Below are 17,513 nucleotides of genomic sequence, written 5' to 3'. Positions count from 1 at the left end.
TATCTTTTACAAAGATAATAAAATCATGAGATATATGGACTATGTAAATTATTCTTGTTTTTCTCACTTATCTTGTCTCGAGTTAGCTGCATTTATTATTATGTATCATCTTACTGTCTCCTTCTAGAAAGGTAAGACACAATTCTTAAATTGTTTAAGAAAATTTTATCAGACTATTGCAGGTACAAATAAACATTTTTCCCTGAAAAATTCAGAGCAACTTGCACTTTATTGTAACAAGCTGAAACAATCAACAGACAAAATCCTCAACCCTTTTTCTTATAGTTATTCTAGAAAATTTTAAAATTCTTCTACCACTCCCTAACCAGGATTCTTTGCAATTGCTGTTGCAATTCAGGACCAGAATGAGACTGTTAAGACAGTCTCAAATGTATAATATGCCTAAACTCTGTTACATAAAATGGAGGGAGGGCTGAGTGGTCCCTAGCAAGAATCAGCTACAGAAAGCCTGCAGTGAGTGAGCTGGTAGCTCACTGTCTTCAGTACTAACACCTCTGAAAACTCTTTTGTGTCTGCCTTGGATGAGCTCCAAAATCAATTCCCTTGTAGGTTAAATGATGAGATGACACAAGAGTTGGTACACAATACATACTGTCTGAATATAGGCAGAAAGAACAAATGTGCATGAAACATTGTTCTCTCTGTGGATTCCCAAAAAAGAAGGTTAGTTTCCTACAGTGTTCTTCCCAAATATTCAAATTCAGTTGGAGGCTGACCTCAAAGCACAGAGCCGTGCAGTATGGCACAGTTTGGGGTGAAAAGCTTCTGCTCTGGAATGGTGTTGGAAGGACTCTATCTCAAAAAGCTCTTATTGAAATTGTATGAAATCCCCATCTTAGATCAGAGCAACACAGGCATAGGTAACCAGTTCAGAGTACCCCACTGTGAAAGGGGAAGGAAAGAATAAATCTGTTTAATTTCCTCTGAAGCTTCTAAAAAGTATAATAATAGAAGTAATGAAAAAACACTGTCATGCTTTTTGGTTAGGGACATGTGCCCCTTGCCAGCAACCTCTGTGAGCATGGAACCATGTGCTCCTGCTACTGTTGTGTAGCTGCGTAAGTAGAGATATATGAATATATATAATGGACAGTGAATGCCTTGGAGGTGGGAGAAAAAATACTTTCTTAGGTATATGTGAAGAAGCTTTCTGCTTTTTCTCACTATTTGCCATTTGAATTTTAGAAGAAGAATGACAGTAAGCAGACTTGGAAAAACACAATTATTCTTCCGAGACAAGCATTTCAACAAACGACTCTCCTTTTTTATTAAACGACATATTCTCTCATGACAATATAATTGATTCGGTGATATTCAGTATTCACCCAGTGAACCATAAACAGAATAATATGCCTAAATTGTTTTTCCCAGTCAACTTTTCATCAAAAATCAATTACTTATCATGAAATGTGAAAAATTATTCAGGCACTACCAAAGTGCATGCATGGTTACAATGAAAAATGTGTGCCCTTTAAAGTAGGCATTGTTCCCCTCAAACATCTACTCAAACAGGCATAAAAATTCTCTTTAAGGACATGCAATTACAAGCCATAACACCTAGGTTCTGCTATTTGCTCTGGTAGTCCTTCACATTCATTTTTTGAATTTGCAGAATCATGGAATTTTTAGGGTTGGAAGGGACTTCTGGTGATCATCTCATCCAACCCCCGAGCCAAGGCAGGGTCACCTAGAGCAGGTGCCAAAGAATGGGTCCAGGTGGGGTTTGAATGTCTCCAGAGGGAGACTCCACAAGATCCCTGGGCAGCTGTGCCAGTGCTCTGTCACCCTTAAGTAAAGAAATTCTTTCTCATGTTGGGGTGAAACTTCTTGTGGTTTTATTTAAGGCCATTGCTCCTTGTCCTGTCGCTGGGCACTGATGCAAAGACTCGCACCATCCTAGTGGCACCGGCCGCATTTATTTGATAAATAATTTAAATCAATTTGTGCTCCCATCAAGGTATTAAAAACAGGGTCTTCAATCGCTGTTTCTGCCCGAGCACGTCACCCTCCACCTCACACTCTCCTTATGGCGGCAGCGAGAGACGCGCCTGCAGCACTGCTTTGCCCTTAGGAGCCCTTCAGGAACAGGGAATAGCGGGGTGCACTCATGTTGTAGCTGTACCCCTTCCCCTTTTCATAAGGCGGAGAACACGAGGTCGGCAGCGGCACCGACTCCCGGCCCGCGGCCCGGTTCAGGTGGGCTCAGCTGCCGAGGCCGCGGGCTCCTGGTTCGGCCCCGCCCGGCTCCGAGGCGGCGCTCCGTGACGGACAGGCCGAGCCCGGCGAGCCCGGCGTGCCGGGATGACGGAGGCGGAAGCGGCTCGGGGAGGATGTAGCGGCGTTTGCAGCGGCTGTGGCGCCGCGATCTCCCCGCCCCTGCAGCCGGCCGGCCCCGCCATGGAGGTAACGCGGCGGGCTTGGGCAGAGGGGCCGCGGAGCCCTCGGGGTCACCGCAGCTGGGGCGGGTGCAGAGGGGGTGGTGCGTGACCTTGGCGTGCGGCACGGGGAAGCGGGGAAGGTGCGGACCAGCCCCTCCCACGCCGTGGGCTCCTGTCCCTTCCCGCGGTGACGGGCGGTGAAGCCCGTGGGGCACTGGGCGCCCTTGGCCGCCGCCTCGCAGCCCCCGCGGGTGGCGCAGCTGTGAGGGAGGCCGGGGGTGGGAAGGGGGCCCTGCCGCTGCCTCTGCCCTGCGGAAATGGCAGCGCCGGTGCGGGCTGCAAGGGGCTTGTTTAGTGCCCCTCATGCTTAGGAGGTGGGGACGTCGCCCTGTTGGCGCGGGCTGGGTGAGCGGGCAGCGCTGACTGCAGGGCAGCGACACTCGGGTGACGGACACACGGCAAGGGCTTCGAGTGGTTACTGTGTGACAGCACCCACGGGCGAACAAGGGTTCCTTCTCCTCTGAGGTGACCCGGTGTGTTAACAGGACGTCAGCTGTGAAACACCTACCAACGCAAACAAATAAGAGCACTGAGGCGTCTGTATCTAGTGTAGCTTTTATAAACATCAAGGCAAATCCAAAGGCAACACTGAGGAATTTTGAGTTCACACATTAAATTAACTCTCCTAGTGTCTGTGCTGCTTGTGTCCCACATTCTAATAGAGGTTCAATGCCGCTGTTGGTTGAAGCAGTCACAAGTCAAAATGTGTTTTGATGTGACTTGGTACACTTAGGGTTGGTGATGTCTAATAGTTGCACACTGCTCAGAAAATTGCTGTTCATGATGGCCACTACTGCCACAGTTCACAGCAAAGGCTAGTATATTGCATTTATGCATTGGTTAGGCTTTCTAAGAAGATGTTAAGCTATTGCAAAGGTAAGGGATAGATATCAGTTAAAATACATAGAACATCTTGAAATGTGGCATGGAAACCCCTTAGTGCAGGGGGTAAAGTAGGCTTGAAATAAAATCTAAAATAGAATGTGTGTGTGTATATGTATATATCTATATCTATCTCAGTAAACTGTGGAAGCATCCAGAATTCAGAATGGTGGACTAGAAACCATACAGGATTGTATTGGGCTTAAAAGTATACTTAGTAGCTGCTGGCTCACAGCTCGGATGCAACTAATCAGTGAAAAGTTCAGGGTTTTTTGGTAGCTCATCTTCATAATTTTTCTTCTAACTCAAGTGGGTGAAGCCCTCTACGTGAGCTGCCTCTGGGTTCAGTTACCAGAACAGCAAAACTGGATGCATTGCTTTACACAGTATGTGATTCTGCTTCTGTATGTATTAGCTTAAAGGAGTAAAAGTATTGTGAGAAGAAAATCTGTCTGACCTTGCTGAAGTATGGAGAGTGGCAAGCTGTCATTTTCTGAACAGCACATGCAGTTTGTTATAATTCATTTTGCTGTCCAAGTGCTAAAATATTAGGAGTGTAAATGTTAACAAAGTTACATCCTAAGAAAATCTGAAACTTTATAGCTTTTTTCCTAATGCTGTACAGCACATTTTTTTTCTAATAAGTTTCTTTTTGCCATCTTAAAAGAAAATCAAACATTTAGCATATGTGTACATAGATGACTATAACTGCCTTTGTCCTTCATCTGTACTTGAACTCATATTTCCAAAGGTGATGCTTTTTGTTATCTGTATCACCTGTTCTGTCCAAATTATTAGTGATTGTCCATTCTCACTCATAGTGCTCAGATCCAGTTTGGTTCTTCCTTAGTTTCTACCATAAGGGTTTTGATTTTTTTGGCAGAATGAAGAGAGTAGCAGAATGAACGTGAGGGTAGGTGTAAATACATACACATACACACACAAACATCTAGATATATAAAAATACAAATATTTATATATACACCTCTTCACTTTTATACTTATGCCCATATGATAGATGGTATGAAGAAAAAAGTAGGGTAAATGTGAAGGCTTGGAAATGCTATTCCTGATATATTGGAAGCGTCTGTTCCCTTTTCCTTTGCAGCATTGTGGCTACATACATTTCTTTGTGTTCCTGATTATACATAAGCATATCCCATCTAAACCACTGTAAAGCAACAGTCTCCCAGATTAGATCTGTGAAAGTTTACAGTAGAAGGCATTTTGCATTTATTTTAGAGATAGAGAGCCCAGAATTTGCAGAGCCTTTTCAGATATGTTTGTCAGGCCAGCAATCCTAGTGAGGACTTGCATGCTTAAAAAAAAGGAAGAGAAGGGTTATAATTTGTCCAAATGAGCCCTGACTTTGCCGAATCTTTTGGAATATATTTGATAGGCTAACACTTGTAGAGATAAACCAGTGTGTTTAAAAAGGAAACAAAAAAAGATTAGGAGCTTATGTGGTTCAAAAGTTCTCAAGGTTTGATTGAACTGCAACTCTCTACAAGTTTTTTTGGTTGGTTTTTTTTTTGTTTGTTTTCTTGTTGTTGTTGTTCTTTGGGGTTTTTTGGGGTGTTTGTTTGTTTGGTTTGGCTTTCTTTTGTTTTTTTTGTTGTTGTTCTTGCTTTTTTTTAATGGTTCTTTTAAGAACAAGATAGTGAGTCATGCTTTTGAAACTGCTTGTAAATAAAATTAATTTGCAGTACTGTATAAGCTCTAGATGTCCATTCAGTAATGGAATCATAAAATCATGGTTTGGACATTGGGAGCTTTCCATTCTGCTGTTCTAATAATGACAGTAGATCTTTTTCCGCTATGTTTCTGACTCATCCTACAAATACATGTTGTTTTAAAATTTTGTTTTGCTTTTTTCCTTGTGCTTTCACTATATTCAGTTCCTCTCAGTTTGGAGACCTTCAATTAGTTCTTTTGGTAGTCTTACACCAAAAAGTCTGTTACTGCAGATTGAACTTTATTTTGTTGTAGGTTCAAGATGCTGGGCAGGAGATGGTGGCATCTTCTGGCACACCAGGATCAGGCAAATCAAAGGTAATCAGTCCTCACAAACCTAATTTATTTGGATAGCAGTAGTTGCAAGGGTTAGCATGCAAGCTGTGACTAATAGGAAGACAAAGATATTTTTAACATTTCTTCTAGACAGGAAAAATTAACTTACAAACATTAAGATAAAATGTTTTGGAAACCATGAGGAAAAAAAAATCTCTTTTTGATATGTTCACTTCCTGTTATATTTGATAAATTATTAATAGCATCCAGTTTTGGCAGCAGTCTTTTTCATAATGGACACAGACATCTTTGCATACAGTGGAAGTAAATTTAAACAATGACAATGTTAGGTCAGCATGCTATTTTCAAAATATTGTTCAAATTGTATTACTGAATTATAATCCTTCCTAACTGAGTTTTCCTAACCAATGCTGCCCAATTGTGTGCTTCAGAATTGTTTCAGAAAAGGTACAGAATGAGGAGTAGTTTCTGTTACTGTAATTGAAATAACAGAATTGGATGAGCATCAGTAACTTGGACTGTTATTCTTCTTTGAAATGTTACACTTCTTGCAAATGTATGGTAAGAATTTCTTGTCCTAAAATTCAGCTTTTTGGAAGTCTGATGCTAAAAGGCCTTGTTTCTATTTCCATCTGGGTTAGAGGAAACTGGTTTCTCTGATATATACTTTCTTTACAGCTGGACACATTGCCCAAAGAAGACCTCATCAAGTTTGCAAAAAAGCAAATGATGCTTATACAGAAAGTGAAGTCAAGATGTGCAGGTATCTTACTGGAAAGTGCAATTTCTGCCTTAATGCTTGGCACTACCTGATCTTTTCAAATATCACTGTGTGATTTTGATAGGTAGATTTAAATTCTAGGCAAAAATACTAGATTTTATTTTTCTTCAATTTTGCTTTTTATGGTGGGAGGATAAGGACCGAAGTAATTTGATTAAGAAAAAGAAAAGAAGCATTGCTTTTGTCAGTTATTAAATTCATTTTGGTCTGACAGTATGGCATGATGGAACAGTGTATCTTGTGGAAAAGTTGAAGTGGGATTTGTCATTGTCTCTTCCCCGTATTGGTGCAGGTTGATTTTCAGGAAGCAAATAGGAGGAGGAATGTCTGGGGTTTTTTTTTGCATAATTAGTAGAGTTTAGTTTGTTGTAGGGTACAATGACTTCTTTGATAGATTGCTACTTTATATTTGTTTATTGCTTTAGCAAGAAATTGTAAAATATACCAAACAAATTTTTATGCTTAACACCTAAAAGTGCCTGTAAATCTGTGCTCTCATGTGCTGTCCTTGTCCACTCTGCAGTCTCTTTTCCTCCAGTGGCCCACTACTTGGACTGGTGTCACTTCCCCTTGTTTGGAATTACAGTTATGCTGACTGCTGGTAGCTGCCCTCTGAAACAATAAGGATACAGAAATGGGCTGTACCAGGCTTTTCCTCAGTGTGATTATTCATAAGATCTTGTTCTTCTGCTTGCTGCCTATTTTTAGAGAAACAGTAGAAACTGAGTATCTTTCCTCTGATTTAAATTTACCATGAAATAGAAGGTAAGATGGATGATCTTCAGAAGAATTTCTATCTGTTGTTCCTCTATCCAAGCCAGGAAGTTTTGCTTTCTCAGGAACCCATGCTTGGTGTCAGGACTGGAGAAGTAGTACTGAATATTTGTTCTCTGTTAGTCCTGTCTATCACTCAGTAACAAACAAAAATTGGTGAAGTAAAAGACTTCTCTGATTTGAATAGAAGTGTTGTCAGGCACAGGATTTACTAAAATTTGCTACTGTGATGCAGCATCAATTCATACTGTAACGTTTCTTTACATTTTAAGAACTGGAGAAAGAAATTGAAGAACTCAGATCTAAAGCAGCTACTGCAGGATCTGATGATATTATTCAGGTAGGAATATGTAATTGTTTTCTATTGTATTATGTAAAGTTAGCTGAAATAAATCCACTGAAATAATTTGGTAAAAAGTTAATAGCTTGAAAATCGTTATTCGAATTGAATGGAATCAATCTACAGGAGTCCAAGACACTTCTAAAACCTTTTATTCCTTCTCCCCTCACGTCCTTACTCCACTTGCCAGCAAACACTCTTGGCTCTGTGAGGAATAGTACAAAGTAGTACACTTTCCAGACAGAGCTTACCACAGCACTTCAGTACCTGAAGGGAGCTTATGAGATGTGGACGAACTTCAGAAGGGTCTGTTGCAATAGAACAAGGGATAATGGAGTTTTAAATGAAAAGAGGGTTGATTTAGATCAGATATAAGGAAGTTTTTGGTTTTTTTTACACAGAGGACAGTGAAACATTGGAAAAGGTTGCTCAGAGAGGTGGTAGATTCCCCACTCTTGGAAATATTCAAGATCAGGTTGAATGGGGTTCATTCAACCTGAGCCACCTGATGGAGTTGAAGATGTCCCTGCTCACTGCAGGGGGGTTAGACTAGATGGCCTTTAAAGGTCCCCACCCACCCAAACTGTTCTGTAACTCTACAAATGTCCCCAGCAGACTTTCCTTGTTTGGCTGGTTAGACCAGCTTTTGTTTATTTTGGAGTGACCATTGCAGAAAGACTTTAGCCATTTAGAAAAGTTCTGAGACAATCATTTGATGAGATTAGAAACACATAATTCAAGTTGCTTGTCACAAGAAATACTTTAAGGATCTGTTTTTCTCAAGATATGGGTCATAGCATACGAAGGTGAAAATTGGTACTGAGGAGGAATTTCTCAATTAGAGAATTGTTTTGACTAATTTGGCTGGAGATTTCTTTTCTAGGGAGCTTCACCACCATCACCTGGTAAGCAAAGGTTAGCTGATCACAAGTACAATTTTTAAAAGAACCCAAAATCATTGTTTTAGTCTCCCTATTTCATATCATTTTTATTTGGGCTGAAAGCAATTTTTAAATGCTGACTGATGTGTTTATTTGACAAAAAGTGTCATAATCTATATGTGAGTTTCTATACTGTTTCCATTGTTAAGAAACCCTTCTTTCAGTGTTCTTTTTCATTTAATATTAGGCTCTCACAGAGAGGCTGGATGTGGTGCTTCTGGAAAAAGCTGAAAGTCAGCAGCAGTGCATAGCTCTGAAAAAAGAAAATGTTCAAATAAAGCAAGAAGCAGAGGTACTGAAATGAGCCATGGAACATTACTGAAATATTTCAGAATTTTATTTATTTTCCAGGTTTGCTTGTTGTGTATCTAATTTTAATCTTTTTCTTCACTTACCTGTGTTCTGTCTCTTTAAAAAATCTTTAAAAATTTAAAGGCTCTATATATTAAAGCATATTTTCTCTGTACCCCCTAGTTTATAGTAATAAATAAAAAAATCTTATATATGCTGTATAGATCCACAGCTGCAAGAAGAATTCAGTCTGTGCATTAAAAGCCTACATAGGCTTCAGTCAATCAGCTCTGTCTTTCCATGGGAGCACGAGTTTACCTTTACAAGGTAAACCTTTAGATATTCATGTGAGGCTTACCTTTAGATATTCATAAGAAAGAGCCTGTCAGCCAAGGCACCTATATTTATTGAGATTATATCAATAATCTAAATTAATGATAAAGTGAAGACTGAATTGCTTGCAATTGATGGATATTGTTATATTCCAGATACCTGGATTTGATGCTCTAAAATTAATCTGATCTTTAATGTATTATCAGAATAGTTGCTAAAGCTGAAGCGTGTCGTGACCATTTTGTGAAATTATGCTGGTAAACATGATCTAGGACTTAGTTTTCCTTTCTCATTTTGCAAATGTTCTCATGCTCTGTGTAGTGTCTTCTGAATCGAGTTGTCCTGATACAGTTAGATATTTAAAGCTATAACAGTTTTTAAAACTGTGGACTACTACATTTTCTAATTCGTCATTGTAAACAGTTTATTTGGAAATATTGTGTGCTAAATTAGCAGTATTTAATAATTTGCTTGTTTCTTTAGGCTGCAGTGGCTAAAACAGAAGAATTACAGAAGCAACTGGAACAATCAAGAATTGACTCTCTGGAAGAAATAAAAGCCATGAAGAGTGAATTAGCAAATGCACAATGCAAGCACAATGAGATTTAAAAGAGCTGAAGATGGAATTAGATGAACAAGTGAAGAAACAAATGGAGCTGATGGAACAGGTTGAACGTTACAATGATAGTCAAAAAGAAGTTAAAAGATTACAAGATGATGTCCAAAGAATAAAATCTACTTATGAAGAGCAAATTTTGTGTCTGAACAAGCAGTTGGAAGCTGTGAATGAAGACAAAGACAAAGAAGTGACAAATCTGCAAGAAACTATTAAAAGCACCTCTCAGTGTTACCATAATGAAATAAAAAATCTGAATGAAGAGCTTAAAAAATTAAAAACTACTCATCAGGAAGAGGTGTCAGAACTAATGCATCGGATTGAAATATCATCTAAAGAAAATGAAGAAAAGCAAAATCAAATAAATCAGTTGCAGCATAATTTGGCAGAGAAAAATGCCAAGGATGAAATGCATGCTCAGACTGACCAGCGTGAATATGACTTGGAGCAGCTGAGAGAAGTGCTACATAAAAATTTAGAAAACAAGATAGATGTTGCAGATACACAAGAAGAACCTTGTGTAAAAGCAAAAATGGAGGAAAAAATTAGGTACCTGGAGCATAGTTTAGAAGAACTCCAGTCCCAACATAGTATATTAAAAGATGAGTTAACTTATATGAGCAATGTCAAGACAAAACTGGAAGAGGAAATCCATCGTATGAAGGATGAGTACTTTCATGAGCGGGAAGACTTGGATTTTAAGATAAATGAATTGCAGCTCACTAAAGAAGATTACTGCTGTGTAATTGAAAAACTGAAATTGGAGCTTCAAGCAGCAGGACAGCACTATGAAACTGCTGCAAAAGAGCACAAATTAGAGATACAGACTCTGAAAGATCAGCACCAGAGAGAAATTTCTGAACTAAATGAAACTTTATTATCTGGTTCTGAAAAAGAACAGATGGCATTAGTTTTTGAAATGCAGGAACTTAGAGAACAACTTGAAAAGGTAACTCAGGAGAAAGAAGAAGCAATGTCCAATTACAACAGCCTGAGAGAAACAATGGAAACTCTACAAGCTGAGCTAGGTGAATCTGCTGGAAAGATCAGCCAGGAGTTGGAATCAATGAAACAACAGCAAGCTTCTGATGTCAGTCAGCTGCAACAGAAACTCCGGGCTGCTTTCAATGAAAGGGATGTTCTTCTTGAAAATGTAAATCACCTCCAGGAAAAAGTAAAAAAATTTTCAGAAGAGACAGAAGAACTTAAATGTAAAATCGTTAGTCTTCAGGAGGACAATAGTGCAATGGCAAGCTCCATTGACCAAAAAGAGATTACTGAAAGAAAACTGGAAGACAAGATCACCGCTCTTACTGATCAAAACAGGGATATTTTAAATGATGTAAAATGCTTGAGTGAAGAGAGAGAAACCCTTCAGGAAACATGCAAGCAAAAACAAGTTAAAATTCAGGAACTTCAGCAAGAAGTAGATTGTGCTAACCAGGACAATAATGACCTGAAGCAAAAGGTAGAGGAATTAACAGAGAGACTGAATGAAGCTTTAATTTCTAAGGGTGAAAATGCTCAAATGCTAGAACAATTAGAAAAACAGATTGAATCTCTGATGCGTGATAAAGAGCAGCTTTCATCTGAAGTGCACACTGTCCATGAGGAAAATAAGAAACTCATTCAGGAAAAAGGCGAATTAAGTGAAGAGCTGGGAAAGACTACATCTGAAAAAGATAGTTGTTCAGTATTGAAAGAGCAGTCTGAAAACTTGGAAAAGAAACTACAAATGATGACTGCAGAAAAAGACCATATATCAACGTTACTTGAAAATGAACAAGTGCACACATCCCTTGTAAGAACTCAGCTGTACCACTTACTTGAGCAAGTGGGGTTCAGCATTTCAGATTCTAATGAAGAATATGATTCTCTTAACTTGTTAAAAATTGCAAATGAATGCTTGTCAAAAATTAAAGAAGAGCAGTGCCTTGCGCTTCAAAAGGAGGAGGAAGTAATTAGTTTGCAGCGAGAAGTTGAGAGATTAGAGGAAGAAAATGCAGCTCAACATAGGGAACATAGGTCCCTGATTCAAGATTTTGAAAAAGAAAAGAATCTTTTGAGAGAAGAACTGGAAGGAGTGTTGTCTGAAAAAGAAGCGCTTCAACGTGATATCCAGGAGTTGAGAAATGCCAGTGAAAAAACAAGGATTGAAAATCAAGATCTTTTAGCTAATACTGAAGAGATGAGTCGAAAACTTGCTCTTTATGAAAATCAAATACAAGAACAGCAAAAAGGATCTGAAAAACAAGACGACTTAAATTTCATTCTGGAACAAAAGGAAACTGAGCTTAGAAATGTGAAAGACGAACTGAGTTCTCTAAAGGTTATATTTTGTTATTGAAGTATAAAGACTAAACCTCTAAAGTCTTCAAAATTAAGGTTCAAAAAATACTTTCAATTCTCTCTTTTCTGTTTTTTTTTTCCTTTTTTTTTTCCCTTGGCCTGAAAGTGAGTCTCCCTTGTAGAAAGCACATATTTCTGAGTTTTCTAGCACTTCAGAATTCCCTTCTTCCCCCCAGGAAAAAAAAATGAAACAAAACCAATCATAATGCTTTTTTTACAAAAGTTGCTTGTACTTGAACCTTTATTCCTATCAATATCCCTTGAAACAATCAACTGACTAGATGGACTACCTAACCTCATAATCTTTCACCTCTAACTTTCTGTGGTTCCATCTCAAACAAAACTTCTTGATCTGCATTAGCTTCAGGTCTTGGGAATTGCTGGTTTTGTAAAGCTGACAGTTGCAGAATGAGGGTATCTCCCCTTTTTTATCCTTGAACAGGATGGAAAGCAGCTCTTAAAAGATTGGAATGTTCTGCTTTCAGCATAACTGTACTTTCATCAAGCTGATACAAAGTTGCTCATAAAGGCTTTCCTGGTCCTAAGAACATGGACAGTTTTAACTGTAGCTGAAACTTCTGGTGGCTTGTTAGGGACAAAACAGGTACCACAAAGAAATGTTTGTAATACTTCTTATATCTTTGTTTATAATACAGAATTTAATGGAAACAATGACTGAGAAAACTGATGAGCAGTCTTCAGTAGCAGAGCTTCAAGAAAAAATTGGTATCTTTCTCACTTTTTTTCTTTTATATAAATGATCTGGCTTCTTTGGATTGTTACTTTTTCTTTCTTTGCATGATTGCCCTGTATTTCCACAAGTCGAGGAAGATGGGGAAGTGGATATTAATGCATCTTCCTACAGTATTCCTTCCATTGGGAATTTAAAATGTTAGCATTTTTTAGTTGGATATGATTTGATATTTTAAGACTTTTTCTGTACATCTGTCTATAAGCAGTGTAGTGGATTTAATCTTTATTTTTTAATGTGGGAAATTTATCAGTAAGAATCCCAGAAGGAAAGGGAAGCAACGGTGCCAAAACTACTGTTGTTTTATTGCACTTATTCCAACACAAGAGCAGGAAAATGCTTCTGAGTTGTTAAATTTATGTAGAAGTAGACAGGAATATCACTCTTAACTGTGATGGAAGCTTCTGAAACAGGGAAAGATTGTCCAGGGAAAGATTGCCCCTAAGGTCTCTGTATGTCTGGATGTTTTAGCTTCAAATTAAATGTTTGACTGAATGAAACACTTCAACACCTCCCCATGCTTTATATTTTGTTTGGTTTTAAAGTCATGCTGATGTTTGTGTTCTAATTGAATTTCATTTAATTTCATTTCTTGGGAAGAAATGGAAGGGTGTAATTTTTAACTTTCTTATGGTTTTCTTTTAGGGATGCTTGAAAAAGAATCTGCTGAAAAAGGAGAGAAGCTAAATAAAATTAAAGTGGTTGCTGTGAAAGCCAAGAAAGAATTAGATGCCAGCCGAAAAGAGGTACCCTGACTAATTCCTAATATGAAGAAGATTTTGCATGGAGGGCTTTGTTTTAATGGCACACACTTCTTTTTAATAAGGTGCAGACTCTGAAGGAAGAGTTGGAGTTGGTTCGATCAGAAAAAGATCAATTGTCTGCTTCAATGAAAGATGTAATTCAAGGAGCTGAAAGCTATAAGGTAAGAATAGTGCTGCATTCACAAAAGACAGTAATCTGTCAGAAAATACTTTGGGTTTGAAGCCTAGCCTGGATATACATTGCTATTTACTTGCACAATTGTGATTCACAAAAGAAATTGTGCAGTTGAACACCAGAATCAAGAAGTGTAAGGTTCTCTTAAGGGAACCATGCAGCTCTTGTCAGAAGAAAATGAGACACTTCTTTCTACTGGAATGCTATTTTTAACTCTTTTGAATCTAGCATCATGCATACCAAGCAATGTGTTGCTAGGCAAAACATAAATCGCTGTGAATTCTGAAAAGTTCAAAAAATTGAAGATCAGTTTGAAAACCCTTAAATGATGAAGACAAACTTGTAATTTCCTGGGAGCAAGTCTTCTTGGAGCACATCTCTGGGCACATGAAGCAGAAGCAGGTGACGAGTCAGCATTGCTTCCCCAAGAGAAAGCTGTTCCCTGTAAGACTTAGGAGGAGAAGCTGAGGGAACTGAGGTTAGGTAGTCTGGAGAACAGCAAGCTCAGGGGAGGCTTATCACTCTCTCAAATACCTGAAAGGAGGGTGTAGTCAGGTGGGGATGAGTCTTTTCTCTCAAGCAACAGGATAGGACAGAGGGAAATGTCCTTAAGTTCTACCAGGGGAAGTTTAGATTGGATATTAAGAACAATTTCTTTACAAGAAGGGTACTTGAGCATTAGAACAGAGAAGCAATGGAATCACCATCCCTGGTGATATTTAAAGTACAATAAGTAAACACAGCAAGCACTTTATATACAAGTATATGAGGTAAACACAGCACTTCAGGACATATGTTAGCGGTGGATTTGGCAGTGCTGGGTTTACAGTTGTATTCAATGATCTTAAATTGCCATCTGCCATCTAAATGATTCTGTGACATCATTGAAAGTATTACATCGACTCTTGTTCCTTCTTCTTCTCCCGAAATACAAGAAAGACATTGATAACTTGAAGTGATTTCAGTGGAGGGATGACAGGTTGGTCAGGGGACTGGAATAAGTGATAAGAAGCTGCTCAGCCTGCAAAAAGCTTTGAAGGAACCTGATAGGAGTCTTCCAGTACCTACAAAGACATTATGAAGGGAAGAGAGTCGGGTTATTAATGGTGGTGCAAGATAAGACAGTAGTCCTCAATTGAAAGGAGAGATTCCAACTGGATACATGAATAAACATTTTCATGCTATGAGAATGGTCAAGCTTTGGAATAGGTTGCTTAGTGGAATAGCCATCTCTATTCTTGGAGGCAGGTCCTTGGAAAGACATGATTGGACAAAGCTCTGAGCTACCTGGTCTCATCTCACTGCTGATCATACTTTAAGCAGGAGGGTGACACCTGCTGAGCTGTCTTCCAAACTGAATTATTCTAGAATGTCAGGAACTGAAAGGGGTTTCTCCCAGAGCCTGTAGTGGAATGATAGCTTTAATTTCATAATGATATTTGTGATGTTGCAGTAAGACAACTCGTATAATGAAATACTAGGTAAACACACCTCAGAGGTATAGAATGTGCTTATGCAATACATCTTGTCAAAAATTATGCCTTTGTGTTCGTATGTGTTAAGAATCTTTTGATGGAATATGACAAACAAGGAGAGCAGCTGGATTCTGAAAAAGGCAGAGCAAATAATCTTGAACGTCAGATAGAGGACCTGACAAGACAGCTACAGGTGTCATCTGAGCAGGTCAGTTCTGTATGTGGGTCTGATCTATTGATAAGTACCATAAAAATTAATTCTGCCTATTGGGTGCAAGTCCTAATCATGTGATTGTTACTCTAGTTTCATAACCTACATGTGTTTTAAATAGTAACTTGAGATTCAGAGTGGTTTGTTTGTTTCTTTTCAACATCTGATACCTTACCTGGGCCATGACAAAGATAAATATATCTAGAATGTCTGACTTTGTCAATAGAAGAGTTTAATTTATCCCAGGTCAACTCACAGAAAAAAAACAGATCGTCTCTGGCTTGATTTTGGACCTGTCTGCTGCAAGCATCAGACTTGCACTGTTTCTCTGACCGCACACCTACACTTCTCATAAAGTGCAGTAACCTTTACTGAGACATTTTTTCTTCTTCTATTTCTTCAACAAAATTTAGCTTTAGGGTTTTTTTATTTTTTTATTTAATCAACAGAATGTTTAAATATACTAAATTTGTTATGAATTTTGCATTTTTCACAAGGATTAGACTTTAAGATGCATTGCAGAGTACTACAGTGGCATTCAGAAGAGTCTAAAATGGTAATTAAGGGACTGTGAGACACATTTTTGCAAAGCTAACTGCAATGGGTTTGGTATTTAGGATTTAAACTCCCAGGCCCCATACACCAGAGATCCTCCTAGGCCACGGTTTCCTTATAAGCACAAGCCAGTAGTAAATAGCATAGGAAGAAATAAGAAATAATAGTATATATTCTGCTGATTAAGCAGACTTTGTGTTTTCAAGTTTGTTATAAAAGAATTTGTAAATAAAACAATGTTTAGGTAGTTGACATCTTTCACTTATACGTCATTCTTAATAGGCAAAATAAAGAATAGGATGCATCATTGAAAATGTCAAAATTAAATCTATTAAAGTCATTGCAAAAGTATGCCTGATGCAGTAGAATTCTTACTTTGTACTGGTGGACAACTTGGTGGTTCAGTCAAAGTTTGCAGTTCAGCCTTTTTAGGAGTTAATAGTATGTTCATTTGTTTATAAATACAGCAGCTGTATTTAAAGTGTGTATTTGAAATACTGTATTGTTGCAAGGAGAACGTGATAATGCAGAAAGCATAAGTTTTTGAGTATTTTTTTCAGATTTCTTTTGATTCTTGCCATTTTATAGAAAGCTGGGCAAATTAAGTGAACAAAATAACCAAAATATGCTAATGGATTTAATTTCACCTGTTTATTAATGTGGTTTAAAGGAATTAAGCTGGAAAAGACTCATCTGTAGGAGTGTTGTTTGTAAGGGATTTGGACAGAAATCAGTGTTGGGTATTTTTTTTAAATACAGAAAATATTTTATCTGTTAACATTCCACATAAATTCAGCTTATGTTTTTACCATTCTACTGTGCTAATTTCAGCATGATCAGTTACGCTCGGCTAATGAAGACCTCCTGGCTCGTGTTGAAACAGTGCAAAATAATGCTAAGCTGCTGGAAGTTCAGATACTGGAGATACAAAGAGCCAAAACAAAGGCTGACAAAGAACTAGAGGCTGAAAAACTTCTAAGAGAGCAGAAAACAAAGGTGGTATTTCATAGGGATGGTAAATGAGCTGAAGCATTACTTTCAATGGATGTGATTTCTGTTAAACCTTTGTAAACTCTGTTTGCGTAGACCAGGTTCTGCACTTTCCCTCCATGTTACTTGACTTTTTTGAAAACTTGGTCTGTTCATTGAAAGAACTTTCCAAGGCTGTCAGTTCAGGTTAGGGGTAATTATACAGAATATGAAAACCACTTCATAGTAATGTTGGTTTTTCTCTGGTTCACAGTGATTTCCTAAGAAAGGAATCAGCTGTCTTTGTACAACACAAGTGTGTGTGTGTGTATGTGAGTGTATGTGTCTAAGTATAGAAAGGTGTTGGCATCTATTTTGAAATTGGACTGCATAATTGACAACTACCTAAATTTCAGGAACATAGTGGCACTCTCCGAGAAATGGAGGAGCTTCAGATGCAACTTCAGAAGGAAAAGAAACATCTGCAGAAAACTATGCAAGAACTAGAGCTGGCCAGAAAGGTAGAGTTGCTATCCATGTTGGTGCTTCATGGACTACCAAAGATTTTGGCCCATCTGTCTGTGTTGAATGCCTCCCTTTCTGTTCTGAGGATTTTAAAGCTGGAGGTTTGCAAAACGGAGAATGTGAGGGCTTTTGCCCCTGGCTGTGTGCTTGAAGAGCTGAAATGTACTTTTGGAATTGATTTTGGTTTTGTTTTTTGTTTGTTTGTTTAGCTTGGGTTATGTGGCCTTTCATGAGTAGAAATAAGAATAGAATTCAGATGTCTGGAGTACATGTATAGTGCACTGTTAAGAA

At 38.3% G+C, this 17,513-nt stretch overlaps 1 protein-coding gene across 1 annotated transcript in view; it reads left to right on the top strand.

Annotated features, from left to right (window-relative positions):
• Positions 1-2,322: 2,322 nt before the first annotated feature.
• Positions 2,323-17,513, top strand: part of GCC2 (GRIP and coiled-coil domain containing 2) — a 31,545-nt gene continuing 16,354 nt past the window's right edge. Inside the window, 13 exon segments of the mRNA XM_036404180.2 lie at positions 2,323-2,424; positions 5,331-5,393; positions 6,051-6,135; positions 7,200-7,267; positions 8,396-8,500; positions 9,316-9,433; positions 9,436-11,777; positions 12,454-12,523; positions 13,194-13,294; positions 13,375-13,473; positions 15,051-15,170; positions 16,560-16,724; positions 17,114-17,218. Coding sequence (XP_036260073.2) covers positions 2,323-2,424; positions 5,331-5,393; positions 6,051-6,135; positions 7,200-7,267; positions 8,396-8,500; positions 9,316-9,433; positions 9,436-11,777; positions 12,454-12,523; positions 13,194-13,294; positions 13,375-13,473; positions 15,051-15,170; positions 16,560-16,724; positions 17,114-17,218 — 3,543 coding nt within the window.

Source organism: Molothrus ater, chromosome 2, assembly GCF_012460135.2.
Source record: "Molothrus ater isolate BHLD 08-10-18 breed brown headed cowbird chromosome 2, BPBGC_Mater_1.1, whole genome shotgun sequence".
NCBI classification, from domain to species: domain Eukaryota; kingdom Metazoa; phylum Chordata; class Aves; order Passeriformes; family Icteridae; genus Molothrus; species Molothrus ater.
The sequence above is the reverse complement of the archived record's forward strand: the minus strand, read 5'-3'. Positions and strand labels throughout refer to the sequence as shown.